At 45.0% G+C, this 18,901-nt stretch overlaps 1 protein-coding gene across 1 annotated transcript in view; it reads right to left on the bottom strand.

Moving 5' to 3' along the window:
* DCDC1 (doublecortin domain containing 1) overlaps window positions 1-18,901 on the bottom strand; it is a 368,535-nt gene that overhangs the window by 287,237 nt on the left and 62,397 nt on the right. The window contains exon 9 of the mRNA XM_042459567.1: window positions 14,142-14,235. Coding sequence (XP_042315501.1) covers window positions 14,142-14,235 — 94 coding nt within the window. The remainder of the gene's footprint in view (window positions 1-14,141; window positions 14,236-18,901) is intronic.

Raw genomic sequence — 18,901 nt, 5'->3', positions numbered from 1 at the left:
AAACGTTTAATATGCTTTATTAAAAAAACAAAAACAAATACCAGTCAGAAATAATGATGAATCAACATATTATCCTTGATTTTTAAAGATTCCAGCAAAAAAGCAAAGAAAGCAAACTCCACCTGTCTTTCACAAATACATTTAAAATGAGTTTTCTGCAGATTTCATTCTATGTGTTGATGGGAGTTTGCAACCAAGGTGCATTATTAGTTAAATAAATTATTTCTATACTATTTCAATAAACGTGATGCAACTCTGGGACTCAACAGCATTGGTGTACAATATTCAAAAGTGTGGTCTGCAGACTAAGGCTGAGCGATAGAGAGAACACACACTATGTTTAAATGATCCCGACATATTTTACTCAAACAAAACTAATCTAACAGCTGTTGCATACTTTTGTTTACGTGTTATATGTCAAATCTTATTGTCCCCAAGGTACTTACGAGAGATGCTTTAGCAGTCACTCTCTTAAATACTGATGCCTACCCGAATTTGGATTTTTCCAGTATTGAACAGAATGACAAGCACACGATTGCTGTACTTAAAGCAATCTTTCACAGCTGCCTTGTTTCTTCACTGATCCCATTAAATTGACGGCATATGCCTGTGGGGTCTACAGTGTTACAATACTGCTGAACAAGATGCTGATTTGTTCAATGTAGTTGAACAGCACAGGCTTTATTGGGGGAAGATAGATTTCTTGGGTCATTTTCTATTTTACCTGAGTAAAATTTAATTTAGTTACTCATTCCTTGTGCTCTTACAGAGCACCTGGTTATGTTAATTGTTTAGATGTTCATGAACTCTGACACTCAAAACAGTTAGCAAGCATGAAGTACTATGAAATAATTTCATTTCTAAAATGCAACATGAGTCATGTCTTCTCTAAAACTGAGCGAAGTTGCTGTGCATTAAATATGCTGGCACATCTTCTGCTTGAGTAAGTGGACCAAAATGGTGTGAATTGTTAATGCCTTGCTGCTTTGGTTCACGGCTTGTGATTGATCATTTGTAACTATATCTACTCCTTGTTCCATGAAATCAAGTATGGAGTAATGGGTTCATCAGATTTTTGGGTTAAATTGAGAGTGAAGAGGTACTGTGTGTGGAAATAAGAGTTGCCATGTTTGGGGCTGGCCTTGTAACAGCATGGATTCTAAAGGCGATATTCAAAACCACTTCACTCATCACACGCTTACTGATTCTGAATAGGGCCCATTTGCAGGGGACATTTGGTAGTTTTCCAACACACTTTGTGCTTCTTTCTACATCTATTACTCTACATACTTCTTTCTATAGCAAAGTCTAAAGAGGCCAAAGTAGAAAATGAATATATTTAAATATCTTTATACATAAAAACAGAAATAGTTTTCAACTTTATAATCCTATTCTCTGCATCCAGGCTTCTGACTAGCATGGACAATACAAAAACAATTCAGTACTTTAACTTGAAAAGATGAAAGTAACACTGTCATGATATGTAAGCCAAAAAGAGAGAAACAGGTGCTACCTTAACCCTAAGTGTATTTTCTAGTTCATTACCATAAACTTGGATATTTATAGTCCGTGATCACTTGCTGCAACAAGTTTAGTGATTATGCAAAGTGATGAGTGGGATTACAGAAAGTAAAAGTAAGCAACCTTAAGTGATGGTTTTTAGTAAGAAAATAATAATAGACTTAAGTTCAGTTAATCACTAGTAATTTCAGTGGAACAAATATAACCATATACTACAACTGAAAACAGCGTGACTTAAACATGGATAAGTTTGGCTGGATCCTAACCAATATTTCCTGAACACTCAAAAGAGAATGTGTGGCATCGTGCAAACAAATTCACTGCTTCGGTTTCTGTTTCTAAAGTGGGGCCATATGCTTTGTGACAAGTAACCACTCATATTTCACCTCTGTTAAATGAAAGGTATGTATCATTAAATACAACTGTCAGATGTTAGGTAACTATACATTCTGTATTTACACCTTCGAATGTATAAGTTAAATGATAACTCGGTGACCTTTGCCTAACAAAAATGTATGCTACAATACAGTAGTCAATTTTTAAGGCATCCCAGGATTGTGATGATCTACTATATAAAATTAACATGACTACTCCTCTGGGATAAATGAATATTTTTATTACATTCATTTTGCCCATGCACTTTGAAATATGTAACCAGCAACCTAACAGTAACAAGAATCCTATAAAATAAAATGGAATAATACAATCAACCAAATTGTTCTTAGTGTAGCAGTTCTTTAAAAACAGGATTTTAGCTAATGTACAATGTTAATGAACCTCTAATCTGGGTGCCACAATCAACTAGTTAAAAGACAATAAATTATATTATGTCATAGATCAAAATAAAAGTCAAAAAATAAGAGGGCATGAACAGGTATGCCTAAGTTAAGTAGATGTGTTCTTAGGCATTACTTTTCTAACAGAAGGACAGGTTGCTTACATGTAACAGTATTTCTTCGAGTGGTCATCTGCGAATACATACAAATGGGTTTCACTGCGCCTGCGCAGTGCTGCTCGGAACCTACTGGAATCACTGGGCAAAGTTTACTTTGCAACATATAGAAACTTTTTGGCGGTAACTCCGCCCACCCATTATAAGGCCCCTGCCTTCCCGCTCCTTTCCCCAGTTCCGCAATTTTTCCGCCAAGCAGGCGATGGAAAGAGCCAATGAGAGCAGGACACTGAGGGGATGGACGGGTGGGATTTGTATGTATTCGCAGATGACCACTCGAAGAAATACTGTTACAGGTAAGCAACCTGTCCTTCTTCTTCGTGGTCTCTGCGAATCATACAAATGGGTTTAGACTGACAAGCTTAGGTATGCGGCGGAGGGAGTGTCCTGAAACCAAAGCCATGGTAAACCAAAGGTATATTTATTGCAACAATAAACACCTTGAACCATAAAAAGAGTCAGTCTTTTTGTTCATGCACAGACCAAACATAGCAGTAACATTGCTAAACCTGAGAAGGGAACAAGAGGTCGTGCAAGACCAGTCCCATAGAATTTGTGCAAACCAACATTCAACAGAATGTAAACAGTGGCATATGTACGTAAGTGCTGAAACACAAACCATCAGTAGTGCAATCAATGCAACCCTGAAACCAACACAGCCCTCCTGAAGGCTGCGTCTCGGATAGCTCTGGTGTCCAACCTATAATGCTTAATAAAAGTTAGAGGTTGGGACCAGACAGCAGCCTTGCAAACATCCTCCAAGGGGATCCCCGACAGGAAAGCAGAGGATGCTGACATTGCCCTTGTGGAGTGGGACCGAACCCTGCCAGGGAGAGGTTTGCCCAACAGTTCATAGCAGAGGTGGATGGTACCGGCCACCCATTTGGAAAACCTCTGCACAGATACAGGCAACCCTTTTTTCGGCTCCGAGTAGCATTGGAAAAGTCTTTCAGAGCGACTGGAGGCAGCAGTTCTGTCCAAATAAAAGGCCAGAGCTCTCCTGACATCGAGCGAGCGTAGGCTTCGCTCCGCATCCGAAGTCGGGTTGGATGCGAGAGTAGGCAGCACAATGTCCTGGCACATGTGAAAAGCAGACACAACCTTAGGTAAGAAAGTAATGTCTGTCCGAAGGACCACCTTGTCCTTGTGAAACCTTAGGAAGGGCTGGTCCCTTCGTAAGGCACAGAGTTCGCCTGCGCGGCGGGCAGAGGTGATGGCCCCAAGAAAAGCGGTTTTCCAAGTCAATAGTCTCAAGTCCGCTGTGGCCATCGGTTCAAAGGGCTTGGATTGGAGGGCGGACAGTACTGCCTCCAGGCTCCAAGCCGGCGCCGGTACCGACACCGGAGGGTACAGGTTGGCACATCCCTTAAGGAAGCCCTTCACCAAGGGGTCCCTGAACAAGGAAGCCCTCCCCCCGAATTGGTACTTGGCACAAATGGCAGACAAATAGCACTTGATGGATGCGAGGCACAGCCCCTCATCCAAAAGCGCCATCAAAAACTCCAGCACCACTGGAGTGGACACCTGAGCAGGAGACAAGCCCCTTCGATCAAGGAAGAGGCTAAACCTCCTCCATTTTAGGGCATAGGACCGCTGGTGGAAGGTTTCCTTGCAGCCAAAATCACCGACCTCACCGCCTCAGGCAGGGCAGTCAGCGGAGAGTGAGGTCGAGCAGGGTTCTGGACCTGGTACCTCCTTGCTTGTTGATGTAGTACATCACGGTGGTGTTGTCCGTCCTCAGGAGGACCACCTTGCCTGCGACAGCGAATTTGAAAGCCCTCAGTGCCTTTTCCACTGCCAGCATCTCCAGAGTGTTGATGTGGAAGAGCTTGTCCTGGGTGGACCACCTGTCCTTGATGACCAAGTCGAGCAGGTGGGCGCCCCATCCCTCCAGGGATGCATCGGTTGTGAGAGTCAGTTGTGACTGAGGCTGATGGAAAGGCATTCCGGTGCACACGTTGCGGCAGTCCAACCACCATCTGAGGGAAGCGGCTACAGGTCTCGGTACCGTGAGCCACTTGGACGGGGGGGTCCTCCATCGGAGAGAAGACCGAGAGGAACCAGGACTGCAGAGGTCGGAGGCGAAGTCTTGACCACGGCGTGACAAACGTCGTTGATGCCATGTGGCCGAGGGCGACTTGAACATCTCTGGCCCTCACCCTTCTGTGGGAGATGCAAGGCCTGAGCGACGCCATCAAGGCTTGGAAACGGTCTGGAGGGAGAAAGGCGGAGCATCTTTCAGAGTCGAGGATGGCCCCAATGAACTTGACCTGTCTGGTCGGTGTGAAGTGGGACTTTTCTCGGTTGATGACCAGACCGAGGGAGTCCAAAAGGTGTAAGGCGAATGAGACTGCCTCCTGCAGCTCTTGCTGGGATTTGGCGGCAAACAGCCAGTCGTCCAGGTACGGGAAGACCATGAAGCCCCTCTGATGAAGGTACGCTACCACCGGTGCCATGCACTTCGTGAAGACTCTCGGTGCCGTGGCCAAACCGAAGGGGAGCACGTTGTAGTGGTACGAGGTGGAGCCAACGGCGAAGGCGAGGAATCTTCGGTGGGACTCCTGGATCCCGATGTGGAAGTAGGCGTCCTTCAGGTTGATGGTTGCAAACCACAGGCCCTGATGGAGCAGAGGCAGAATGGAAGCCAAGGTTACCATTCGAAAGCAACGGTATTCAAGGAACAAGTTCAATTGTCTCAAGTCTAGGATGGGCCTGATGCCCCCATCGGCCTTCGGTACCGTGAAGTACCTGGAGAAAAAGGCCCTAGGACATTGGTCGGGCGGTAAAGGGGAGATTGCCCCCTTTTCAAGCAAGGTGCGCACTTCGTCGAGAAGGGTGTCCGAGGGGAGAGTGGACATGAAGGCTCCGGTTGGAGGGAGCTCTTGGAACTCGAGGGCATATCCCCTACGGACGATGCTGAGGACCCACGAGTCCGATGTTATAGAGGCCCAGGTGTTAACAAAGGGCCGTAAAATGTCCAAAAAGAAGAGGGGCGAAGGAAAGACGAAGCGCGCTGCGTCCCTTCAGGTTCTCTTCTTCCCCTGGTCGGTGTCCTGCCAGCAGGACTTACGGTACCGAGGCGGGAAGTTGCGACGGCCAGAGGAGGAGGAAGACTGCGAGGGGTAGCGACGTCTCTGGGACCCCTGCTGCTGGGACTGCCGGTCTTGGGAGAAGGTCCCCTGTGACTGACCTTGTGGCTGCCACGGACACTGCCGGAATGGTGAGACGGATGCTGAGGACATCCCATGCTTCTTCGCCGCCGCCTTCATCCTGAACTTCCTGTTCAGGCGGTTGTCGGTTTCGGCGTGGAAAAGTCCGGTCCCGTCAAGCGGCATATCCTCGATGGCCACCTTGACGCTAGGATTGAGGTCCGAGGCCCTCAACCAGGTGTGCCGTCGGAGCGCCATCAATGCCGACATGGCCCTCCCCGCACAGTCTGCCATGTTCCTGGAGGCGGTGATGAGCCAACTCCCGATGGAGTGGGCCTCATCCCTGACCTCGACCAGCTGTCTCTGGATCTCATCCGGGATGTCTGGGATGAGGGGGGAGATCCACTCCATGAGAGTCTGTATGTAGGCCCCCATGTAGGCGTTATAATTGATGGCCTTCACCGCAAGGGCCGCTGCCGAGTAGGCCTTCTTGGCCAGGCCATCCACCTTCTTCACCTCCCGGTCGACGGGGGAGGTCGCCTGCTTCGGGACGAAGCTGTGCTGGGCTCCTTCCACAATTGCTGAGTTCGGCTTGGGGTGGTCGGCCAACCAGGTGCAGCTTGCCGGGGCAACCCTGTAGAGGGACTCAACCTTGCAGGATGAGCCGGACAGGGAGGCCGGGGAGTCCCAAGACCTCCGGACTATGGTCTCCAAGGACGGAAGCAGGGGAATGCAAGGCAGTGTGGGCACCCGTCCGTGCACTCGGCGCTCCACCAGGTCGCGGGCATCGTCTTCCGGGAAGGAGAGCTCGATGTCGAGAGCCCTTGCCATCTTCATGACGTGCTCACTGAAAGAGCGCACGTCATCTGATGGGGAAGATGGTTCCGGGTGGTGCATCCTCTGCGGAGAGGCAGACGCCGAGAAGTCGTCGTCTTCCGAGGGGACGTCGGACGGAGGCAAAGGCTCATCCTCAGAGTCCGTGTCTGAGGTGAGAGGAATGTCCGGGACCCTGACCTGGGATCTCGACCGAACAGGGATGGGGCCTGTCGAGGATTGAGAGCGCCGGCGGGGTGACGATGGAGGCTTCTCCATGACCGAGACACTCGGGATCGACCGGGCAGATGTACCCTCCCGCGGGTCAGCAGGGCGAGGGTTGAGCCTGGTGAACTCCTTGAAGGCCACATCCCTCGGGACGGACATGAAATACCGGCCCGTCTCGGAGTCGAAGAATAGGTCCGGGGCTTCCTGTCTGCAGACCTCGTCTCCATCTTCCTCATCCTCGGAGTGGGGGAACAGCGGTGGCAGTTCCCCAGGAGGGGAGGAGGGAGTGGTGCCTTCCACCTCGTGGACGAAGTCCATGGTGGGTTGAGCTGGCGTGTCCGGTACTGGGACCAGTTGTACCTCAGGAGCGGGCTCCAGATCGGGAAGAGCAGCAGGAGCGCGGGCCTTCTTCGAAGGGGAGCGCTTCTTGTCTTTCGCCTTGGGGGGCAAGTCCGTCCCGGCGTGTTCCTTTGGCCGTTTGGACCTTTTGGGCACGGAGTCGCGATCAGCCTCCTTATGGTGTCGCTTCTTCCCCGATCTCGGGGTCTCTTCCGGCGGGAAGAAGAGGTTCTCCGGGAGGTCCAAGAGGACAGCGGCGGCTCCCGAGGAGGAGGGCTTCGGAGACCTAGCCCTGTTAGGAGGCAGGGCACTCGTCGCTCCCAAAGGTGAAGCCAGCTCCCTCGGCTTGGAGGCGTGTCGAGATGCCTTGGATGCCTTGGAGGATGAAGGCGAAGCGAGCTGGACCTCCGCCTCGGTCCGTTCTCTCGTGTGCGAGCCGTCCGGTTTCCTTCCAGATTTTGGTTTCAGCTCGAGACCCTCGGTTCCCGATGACTTATGGGGGCGCTTGGAGGGTTCGTCGGTGGCGCTGGGCGGTTTCGAGCCACGGGCCACATCGGAGGTTGTGGGAGCCACTGTCCCAGCCGGGACAGACACCACGCTGGAAACGCTGGCCCTGACGGAAGTCACACTGGACACGCTGGCCCTGGAGGATGAAGCGGGCGGCGCGGAAGGCGGGACGGATGACGAGTGGGGACCTCCCTCCTGTACCTTGCCCAGGGCGATGGCCGAAGTGAGCCGGGACTCACGGTTTTTCCAGGCTTGCGCCGAGAGGGACTTGCAAAGCGGGCAAGCCTTCACATCATGGTCCTTGCCGAGGCACAACAGGCAGGAGGAGTGCAGGTCCTGGACGGGCACCTTGCCCCCGTAAACGTCGCACTTCTTGAAAGGTGCAGGTATTTCCGAAGTCGTCAAAGCCAGAGGAGAATTCAAAGCGAGGTCAACAGTCCGAGAGTCCGAAGTTACCAGGGGCGGGAGACAAAGAGTGGTCAAAAACGGTCCGAGGTCAAGATGAGAAGTGATTCCAAAGAGCTAGTGAAGCGAGCGAAGTTCCTTCAAGCAGCTAGCGCGGCGGAAAAAAGGAACTGGGGAAAAGAGCAGGAAGGCAGGGGCCTTATAACGGGTGGGCGGAGTTACCACCAAAAAGTTTCTATATGTTGCAAAGTAAACTTTGCCCAGTGATTCCAGTAGGTTCCGAGCAGCACTGCGCAGGCACAGTGAAACCCATTTGTATGATTCGCAGAGACCACAAAGAAGAAACTTAGGTACCAGAGGCAGAAATAAAATGGAAAGAATAGGGATAGGTTCATATCCCATAAAAAAGAACAGCACTTCAATGTGATTCAACAAAGTTTTATCTAAAACAATATGCACATGTGAAATGAAACAACTAGGTTTGGGAAGCCCTGCAACAGTAAATAAAAGCATTGCAAACTTTATGGAAACCACTTGAAAACTTCTTCCAAAATGCATCCAAAGATGCCCCCCCCCCCCTGCTTTTGACCAGCTTTCCCCTTTTCTTTTGATTTCTATTTTGTTGTCCAAACTTATATATCTATGTTGATTTTTTTAACATGATAGGGGTAGATGGCGTGGTAGGCTTATCTGCTTCCCATTTTTTTCTTTTTCCGTTCACGCATGCACAATAAGAGATTCTCAGGGTAACTGCTATTTACTTTGCCTGTGGTAAGCAAGCACATATGACTAGAGTACAATTATTAAATCTGAATTATAATTTCTCTCAGCTCAAGCTTAATTGTATTGTTTATCACAGACACATTGCTGCAAACCAACACCAAGTCTGTCTCTCCAGCCCTTCTTCCCCATCCTTCCAATGCTGATGCTGCCAGAAAATTCTAGCTAGTCAGAGAAAAAACAGCCAAAAAACAACGAAAGAATCAAGGACGACAACGCTCAAAACACAGCTCACCTTCTGTATTCTCCTCAGATGTGCCTAAACAGTGGTAAGAAAGCCTTTCTCCAAGGATTTTAAAACTCAGTCAGGCTCATATTGAGAGGTAACAGTCTGTCATATAGTTTTGACCCAGGTCATATAGGACTTTCTAGGTCATAACCATCAGTTTGGACACAGATAAAACCCTGAGTTTGCAGGATCTGAGCAAGGCTGCTGATGACAATGTGTCTTAACGGTCTCTTATTTATAGGATTACCATAAGTCAAAATTGACCTGACAACACATCAAAACAGCAGCAGCAGCAACAACAACAACAACAACAAATGCAATCTATGTGGTGCTGCATTTGGAAACTGAAAACTGCTGGGACCAAAATCAACAGGGCTCAATAAGACTACAGCATTTTAGACTTGCTGAAGTTTCCAAACAGTTTCCAAACATAGCCCCAAGTAAAATATGTTACAGTAGTCCAAACAGGATGTAATCAAGGCACGTGTCACCATAGCGATAGTGGAAGAATGAAAGGAGACAAAGCCTCACATGTTATACAATAGTCAAAACTTACATTTCTTAAAACACCCATTTTAGCTGTATCACCAAATGGCCTTCTTCAGGGGCTATTCAATTCTCAGAAATTTCTGGAGCCACAGTCTTCACTGTCTATAATCCTAATCTGCTCTGGGCTACCAGCTGTTACTGGTTCACTCCTTCCTATCTCCTCATTCTATTTTTTCTCTCATGCACTCCATACACTAAGAAGTCGGAATCTCTCTCTCTCTCTCTCTCTCTCTCTCTCTCTCTCTCTCACACACACACACACACACACACACACACACACACTGAGAAGGGAGGTAAGCATTACTGTTTTTGAACTACAAATCACATAATTTACAACTGGACCTGCTGGATGGAGAATTCTAGGCAATGTAGAAAAGACTAGCTTTTCTAAACTCTGATATATATGCAGAGAGAGACAGAGAGATTCAGCGGGAAGGTTCACCAGGCAACTTGGTTATTAAGGCCTGGAACACACAGGCCAAATAAAGTGGCTTCCAACTGCTTTGAGAGCATAGCATTCAAACGATGCATGCCCCCAAAGTATCCAGAAGCCACTCTGATGCCACGCTCTGGCCCAAAGCACTGGAGCAAAAGGGGGAAGAAAAAAATCCGGCTCCTGCCCACATGGCTTGGGACTTGCGGCAGCAACCCACTTTTGGATCAGGCCGTGCAGTTGCTGCAGTCCCAGCCCAATAGCAGCTGGAGCGGGCAGAGGCCACTCTTTCCCAGCTATCTGCTCCGCATCTTAGAAATAGGAGAGAAAAGTGTTGTAGTGTGGAAAGGTGAAAGGTGAAAGTTTAGCATGGACATTCCAAAACCCACCTGAAATCCAATTCAAATATTTAGCAAGACTCTTGAGGAGACCCCTGCACTTCAGTGTTTTTTCCTCCAGAATCTGATGTTTGCCATCAAGTGACTAAATGTGTTTTTTTCATTCTTAACTACTCTCAACTCATGGCTGCCCTGTAGATGAAACATCTCCAAGACTCACTATCCTCCACTACCTTCCATAGTTCTTGCAGATTCACATCTTTGGCTTCTTTAATGGAGTCCATCCATCTAGCGTACAGTCTTCCTCTCTTTCTCTTTCCTTCCACCTTTTCTAGCATTATGATCTTTTCTAATGAGTTGTGTCTTCCCATGACATGGCCAAAGTATGTCAGCCTCAATTTAATCATTTTAGCTTCCAGGGAGCTCTCAGGCCTGATCTGCTCTAGGATCCATCTATTTGTTTTTTGGCTGTCCATGGTATCCTCAGCACTTTTCTCCAGCACCACATCTCAAATGAATTTATTTTCTTTTTATCTATTTTCTTAATTGCCCAGCTTTTGCATCCATACATGGGGAATATAGTTGCTTGTACAATTCTGACTTTCATGCTTAGTTGTATGCCTTTCCTCTTTAGGATCTTTTCTAGTTCTTTCATAGCTGCCTTCCACATTCTTAGTTTTCTTCTGATTTCTTGACAGCAGTCCCCTTTCTGCTGAAAAAACAGTAACTCTTTTACTGTTACTACTTTCTCATTATACAGGTTGAATTTATAGATATCTTCCATGGTCATTGTTTTGTAAGCCTGCCTTTGCACTGTCTACCTTGGCTTTCCTCAGCATTTGCTCTAAGTCTGTCATATTTTCTGCTAGTAATGTGGTGTCATCTGCATATCTTAGGCCCGGTACATACTGGCCTTTCAGGCGCCCTTGTCACGTGCGAGGATTGCCTGGTGGGTGGAGTGCCCACATGCCCTGCAACCCTCACATGTGATGAGGGCATAAAATGGCGGCACTCTGTTTACATGGGCACTGCCATTGTTACATAAGTGCCGCACAGCGTCCGCACGGTGCCGCACAGCACTTATGTAATGAGTGCACCAATTGCACACCTGTTACGCTGCCACCGCGGCTTCAAAAGAACCCACTTTTTGCGGGTTCTTTTTCTGCCGGCGGGAAGCCTCGCCGTTTGGCGGCTGAGGCTTCCCTGCGGCAATAAAACAGGCGCTGGCAGGCCACCCTTTTGGGTGGTCTGTACTGCACCTTAGATTATTGGTATTCCTTCCTCCTATTTTTACCACTCCCACTTTTGTGACCAAGCCTGCTTTTCATATAATATTTTCTAAATATAAGTTGAACAGATAGTGTGAAAGCTGGTGCTGCAAGTTATAGATAGCTTTTAATTAATTAATTTTTTTTTAAAAAAATCAAAATAAATTTGAGATGCACACACAGAGAATGCCATTATAATCTACGTCAAGTCTCTAGTTTTTAACAGGTGTTCAGAGTTTTGGACCTATGGCAGACTCATACACCATACTTAGAAAATTGAGCTAAGTGATGGTGGCTTGCCCAGGACCATACAACATGATTATGATGGCTGAGAAGAAATTTATACTGAATTATGCTAAGTCAGGTTAAATGCTTTATTTTGCTCAGCATTGTCATTTTCATGAAAGCTGGATGGCATACAATTATTCCGTCTATGCTATAGATATAACTTCAAGGAACTCTATGATACGGTGGACTTAGCCCCAAAGCAGAAAGGCCAAGTAAAGCAGCTTCCAACACTCTCCTGGAGCTACTGGGAGCTGCTCTGAGGCAGCATTGCACCACTGGCAAAAAGAATGTTTGCTCTTTGCTCTTTGCTGGTGGCCAGTTTGGGACTAGAATATCAGCTCTGGGAGAGAGAGAAGTCAAACATGGATTCAATAACTGGAAGAGGACGTAACATGGAACTAAAAGTTTTAAGACATGCGTTTTGATGTTGTTTATGCTACTGTGTAATCTGTTTTTTAAATTATTTTAAATTAATATTTAATTTTAATTATTAAAATATTCATCAAAAATATAACTTCATGGAGTTTGTATTAGAACTCACTTCCTCAAAGAACCACAAAATGATAGAAAAATCATGTCTGCCCCTCTGCTTTATGGTCCTTTATATACATACCCACATTTCTGAGATTAGGACATGAGGCAATGGATTCAAGATACAGGAAAAGAGATTCTATCAAAACATTAGGAAGAACTTCCTGACTGTAAGAGCTGTTCGAAAGTGGAACACACTGCCTTGCAAGTGGTTCAGTTTCCTTCTTTGGAGGTTTTTAAACAGAGGCTGTTTAAATTTTTTGATTGTGTCTTCCTGCATAGCAAACAGTCCCCTGAACAGCAGTTACCTGCTACATCCTCTTTTTCCTTGGGCTGTTTGGAGTGGCTGTGCACCCTAGCAATGGCAGCTATTGTTCCAGTCCTTTACAACTGTGATCTGTCACAAAACAACAGTATAGGCTAGGGATGTAAATCCTTGATTATTTCATCCTTGCATGCGGTAAACAATTACTGTACTTTCTGCCCGTTCCAAGAAAAGATTAATATTTTTGTTCAGTATTCTCCCCATATTAGAGCATCTTGAAGTTTTTCAGAATTTTTTTCTATACACATGGTATTATTGCATAAATATGTCACACATTTCTCTGTGCAAAAAAAAAAAAAATCTTCCAGAACACATTCACATTCAAATATTGGGAGAAAACTGGGTAGAAGTTTCCTTGTTATTCTTCCAACTGGGACTTTCCAACTGTTGGGAAATCAGTTTTTTAAACATAGAATATTCTTCTCATCCTCGATGTAGACCAGCAGAGAGCATGCAGTAGAGCAAGGCTATAGCTGCTTCACCTCTCTCATTATCTCTGTCTTCTTTGTGCTCTCCATATTGCAGTTTAGTTGGCTGCACACAGATCCAGTTTGGGTTGAACATCCTCTGGAAATTAAAAAGTGTGTGTGTACTCACATGCTCTTTAACTTTGAGTTCCAAAAATCTCTGAGCCCCAATATCAGGTATATGAAAAGCAAACAGGAAAGCAAGCCTGGCCCTCTGGAAGGTATCCACTGGTGGCAGTCATTCTCTCTCATTATGAATACTGATACTTGCCCTAGTTAAGCCCAGTGGAATAAAACTATTTGACAGTGGATTTAAACTGGGAAATGTGCATATCCCTGTTTGAGTTCTAATTCCAATTGCTTTCTCTTGAGATAGTTCCAGGCAAAAGTATTCAAAGAGTATTGCTAAACTGATGGTTCCAGCTGCTCACAATTAAAAACCATTGTAAAGCCATTCTGTTTTTCAAACCTTCTTTCTATTTTAAGTTCAGACTCTCTACTATAGTAATTTCATCATGAGATGTTTAGCCAGAAGAAAATCTACACCATGTTGCAATAGGGAGTACTCTGATGTGAGGATAGGAATCATAGGTGATCAGCGCTGATAGCATTTTAAAAAGTAGTATTTCAGTGCTTAAGTCTGCTTCATAAATTGTATCTTCTATCTGAAGGGCATCTGTGACAGTGCTCAATTCTCCATGAACAGAACAGGTACTCTGCATGAGGCTGCCTCTTTTCATAGACATGAACAGTATTTGTCCATCCCAGTATCTTCCCTCTTTGGGAAGAGTTAGATAAATAAATAATAAATAAAACATTTTATTTATATACCGCTTTTTGTTAAAACAATCAAAGCGGCATCCAACATTAAAATGATACAGCAATATATACAATCTCCCCCCCCCTTAAAAAAGGATTAAACAATTAAACAGGTTCTAACAATTAAAATTACAAACAATAAAATCAACAAACAAGTTGAAGGAAACACAGAGACAGAACACTGTACAAGTTCTACTTACCATTTATGAGATCTTCAATTCTTTCTCCATGCATATTGTAGATGCACTTTGCTGGTAAAGTAAGGTTCAGTCTTATGGTGCAAATATCTAAAAACTTAAACAAAACAAAACAAAAAACAACTCTTTACTAGATACACTAAATACCTTGAAAACAGTTTAAAAAACAAAAAAATATGGGTACCTATTTGTATTCCATGTGGAAAATAGAGCTTTTATGGGCTGCTACGGCCCCTGAAAATATTTCATGTTGTGTTAAATTTGTGACTGTTTACTACAATGTTTCCTCTCCCTCATGCTTCTTCAGAATTCTTTCCCCCTGATTCTTTGTTCCTTAAGTTATATCAGCAGATCAAGGACCACATAAGTTTATACAGATATTCAGCTATTCATGGATAGAACTAAAACTGGGGCAGGGGAACATAAGGCCTGTCCCCAAATATTGGCATGCACCCAGAAATAATCTACATCTTTAAATGTCAAGTGCCAAGTGCAACAAAGCTCACAAAACATGCACGGTTTATCACCATTGTACAGTGCTCATGACTAGGAACTCAGTTTCTTAATCAAGTTGCTCTGTAACGATATTTAATCATAGATAAATAACTCAACATAGGTCTTTGTAATAAATGTGCAACAGTCGAGAATACTTCTGAGCACACAGTGTTCATGGGTGAGGCTTCTATGCACACTTCTTTGAACAGCCTCATTCCCAGTTTTAGCCCTACAGACAGGCAGGTGAAACAAAAACAAAACATATGGGGGGGGGGGGAAATGTCACATAAATCTGAGGGCATAGAATCATAGAGTTGGAAGAGATCACAAGGGCCATCCAATCCAACCCCCTGCCATACAGGAAATCACAATCAAAGCATCCCTGACAGATGGCCATCCAGTCTCTGTTTAAAGACCTCTAAGGAAAGAGACTCCACTACACTCCAAGGAAGTGTGTTCCACTGTCAAACAGCTCTTACTGTAAGGAAGTTCCTCCTAATGTTGAGGTGGAATCTCTTTTCCTGTAGCTTTCATCTATTGTTCCATGACCTATTCTTCAGAGCAGCAGAAAACAAGCTTGCTCCATCTTCAGCATGACAACCCTTCAAATATTTAAATAGGGCTATCATCTCACTTCTTAACCTTCTCTTCTCCAGGCTAAACATCCCCTGCTCCCTACGTCTTTCCTCATAAGGCATGGTTTCCAGACCCTTCATCGTTTTGGTTGCCTTCCTCTGCACACCCTCCAGCTTGTCAATATCCTTTTGGAATTGTGGTGCCCAAAACTGGACACAGTATTCCAGATGAGGCCTGACTAAAGCAAGAATATAGTGGTACTATTACTGCCCTTGATCTAGACACTGTACATCTATTGATGCAGCCAAGAATCACATTGGCGCTTTTAGCTGCTGCATCACACTGTTGATTCATGTTTGATTTGTGGTCTACTAGAACTCCCAGATCCCTTTCACACATAGTCTTATTAAGCCAGGTGTCCCCCATCCTATATCTGTGCATTTCATTTTTTCACCCTAAGTGCTGTACCTTACATTACTCTGTGTTGAAATTCATTTTGTTAGTTTTGGCCCAGTTTTATAATCTATTAAGATTATTTTGAATTTTGATCCTGTCCCCAGGGGTATTAGCTACTCCTTATAATTTGGTGTCATCTGCAAATTTGATAAGCATCCCTCTGTTCCTTCATCCAAGTCACTGGGTTCAGGACAGAAAGTCACTGGGGGGAAAGGAGCACGGGCTCCTGTTCCTCTTCACCCGCCCGCCCCGCCCTTTAACTGGCTTCTAAGTGGAGGGTGGAGTTATTCATAATTTTTCCATGTTCGCAGGGATCTCATTCCCCTAACCCCCATGAATATGGAGGAAGGACTGTAATTACATTGTCTAGCCCACATTTTACTAGCTTATTTGCAATAATATTGTGGGAGATCTTACTGAATATTGTTGAAGGCCTTACTGAAATCAAGATATGCTATATTGTCAGCATTCTCTGCATCTACCAAGCTGGTAATTGTATCAATTTTAATTAATTAATTAATTAATTAATTAGGGGATGTTTTGGGGAGCATTAATTAATCAATGAGGGTGCCTTTTGGGAGGCAAAATACTGATTCTCAATTCTTTCCCATAGCAATACTGTACAGCCTGTGTTACAGTTGGCAAAAGCTTTCTATTGCATGGACATATGTTGAAGAAAGAGTTACATTCAAAAATTCTGTTCTTGAGCTAGGGATGCATCTGCACTGCAGAAATGCAGTTTGATATTCTTTTTAAGTGCCATAGCTCAGTGCTATGGAATCCTGGAATGTATAGTTTCTTGTTGCACCAGAGCTCTGACAGAGAAGGCTAAACTCAATTACCTCCCACCCTGAACCTCTTATTGGAACCAAGTAAGGTCTGTTGTGATGACTTCAAATACTTTTTCGCAGATAAAATCTCTCAGTTAAGGGTTGGTCTGGATGCCAGCATTAGGACAGAAACAGTAAGAGAGGATTCCAGGGACTCCGTGGACTACATTAAACTGGATCATTTTGAGTTCATAAATACTGATGGACAAGTTTCCTGGAAGTGTAAGGAAGACAATGTGCCCTCTTGATCCAGAGAGGGGATGCAATGAAAACATTATTACAACTCATAATTAATACATCCCTTCAGGAGGGAATATTTCCATCTAAATTAAAACAAGCAATAGTGAGACCACTCTTTAAAAATCCCTCCCTAGATCCCCTGGTAAGAAACAATTATAGACCAATCTCCCTTTTATCATTCTTGGGCAAAGTGATCAAGAGGGCGGTTGCCTCCCAACTCCAAGCTGTCTTGGACAAAGCTGATTATCTGGACCCATTTCAAACCAGCTTCTGGGCAGGATACGGAATTGAGACGGCCATGGTCTCCTTAGTGATCTACGTCTGGGTATCAACAGGGGAAGTGTGACCCTGTTGGTAATCTTGGACATCTTGGCGGCCTTCGATACCATTGACCATGGTATCTTTCTGGAACGCCTGAGGGAGTTAGGTATTGGGGGCACTGCGCTTCAGTGGCTCCATTCCTACCTCTCAGGCAGATTCCAGATGGTGAAGCTGGGGACAGTTGTTCTTCCATGAGAGAGCTGATTTCTGGCATCCCTCAAGGCATCATTCTGTCCCCCATGCTGTTTAACATTTACATGAAGCCGCTGGGAGAGATCATCCGGAGACATGGGGCGCAGTGTTATCAGTATGCTGATGACACCCAAATCTGTCTCTCTATGTTTCAGACTGCTGCAGTGACTAAGGATGGCATTTCTCCTCTGAATGCCTGCCTTGAGTCAGTTATGGGCTGGATGAGAGAAAACAAACTCAAGCTTAATCCAGAGAAAACGGAGGTACTTGCGATAAGTACCCCAAGTCCAGGGATGGAAATTTGTCAACAAGTCCTGGATGGGGTCACACTCCCCCTAAAGAACAAAGTTCACAGTTTGGGAGTACTCCTGGACTCATCACTACAGTTATCATCCCACGTGGATACGATAGCCAGGAGTGCTTGGTACCAACTTTGGTTGATACGTCAACTGCATCCCTACCTGGACCAAAAGGACCTTGAAGCAGTGTCATATGCATTGATAATCTCTCGTCTAGATTTCTGTAATGTGCTCTACATGGGGCTACCTTTGTATCAAGTCTGGAGGCTTCAATTAGGGCAAAATGCGACAGCCAGATTGGTCACTGGAACATCTAGATTGGACCATATAACACCAATATTAAAATCTCTTCATTGGCTGCCGATTAGCTTCCGGGTGCAGTACAAAGTGTTGGTTATTACCTTTAAAGCCCTACATGGCTTGAGCAGGAGTTACTTGAGGGAATGCCTCTCTATATATAATCCACCCTGCACTCTCAGAACATCCAGGAAGAATTTATTAGAGCATGTAAAGACCAGGTTAACAATAACTTCCCACAGAGTGTTCACTGCCGTAGCCCCCAAACTTTAGAATAGCCTGTCGGAAGAGATCCATCTTATTACCACCTTAGAAGCCTTTAAGAAGGCACTCAAGATGGATCTTTTCCGGCAGGCCTACCCATCCAATCTGTTATAATAGATTCAATAATGCTCCACCTCTGTTTGTAACTGTATGTATTTTAGATGATAATTTAGTAGTGTCATGGTTTTTACTGAATATATTTTATATGGTATTGTAGTTTTTATTGCTGTAGTGCTGTTTTTATTGCTGTAATCCCGCCTCGATCCGCAGAGAGAGGCGGGAAATATAAATAAAAATTATTATTTTTATTATTATTAAATATCTGACAAAACTACAATTCCCAGTATTCCACAGCATTGCGCCACAGCAGTTAAGGCAATGTCAGACTGCATTATTTCTACAGTGCAGATACATCCTGAGTTTAATTCCAGGGCTCCCTAAGATTTTGTTTGATATTGACACATTACTGCTATAAGCTTCATTGGTGATAAATGATGGAATAGATGGAATAGAGCATTCCAGACTTTGTTATGATGAAGCTACCATCTCCTCACAGTTAGTGGTAAAACTGGACCTCTGAACAACTCCAGTAACTCTAGATAGACCAGTAATCCAATTCCCCATGGATGGCTATGGGGCTCCTGGGCTAGGATTCATCCCACCCACACAGCAAAGTGTATAGACAATGGTCTTCCAAGGGTTTTGTAGTGCACAAGCAAACAACATAAATCAAAGTATACAAAGATGATCCATCTCTCCTCTCCCATAGCTATGAGAACTGTGCAAGCAGGTT

The sequence above is a fragment of the Sceloporus undulatus genome, chromosome 1 (assembly GCF_019175285.1).
Source record: "Sceloporus undulatus isolate JIND9_A2432 ecotype Alabama chromosome 1, SceUnd_v1.1, whole genome shotgun sequence".
NCBI classification, from domain to species: Eukaryota; Metazoa; Chordata; class Lepidosauria; order Squamata; family Phrynosomatidae; genus Sceloporus; species Sceloporus undulatus.
The sequence above is the reverse complement of the archived record's forward strand: the minus strand, read 5'-3'. Positions and strand labels throughout refer to the sequence as shown.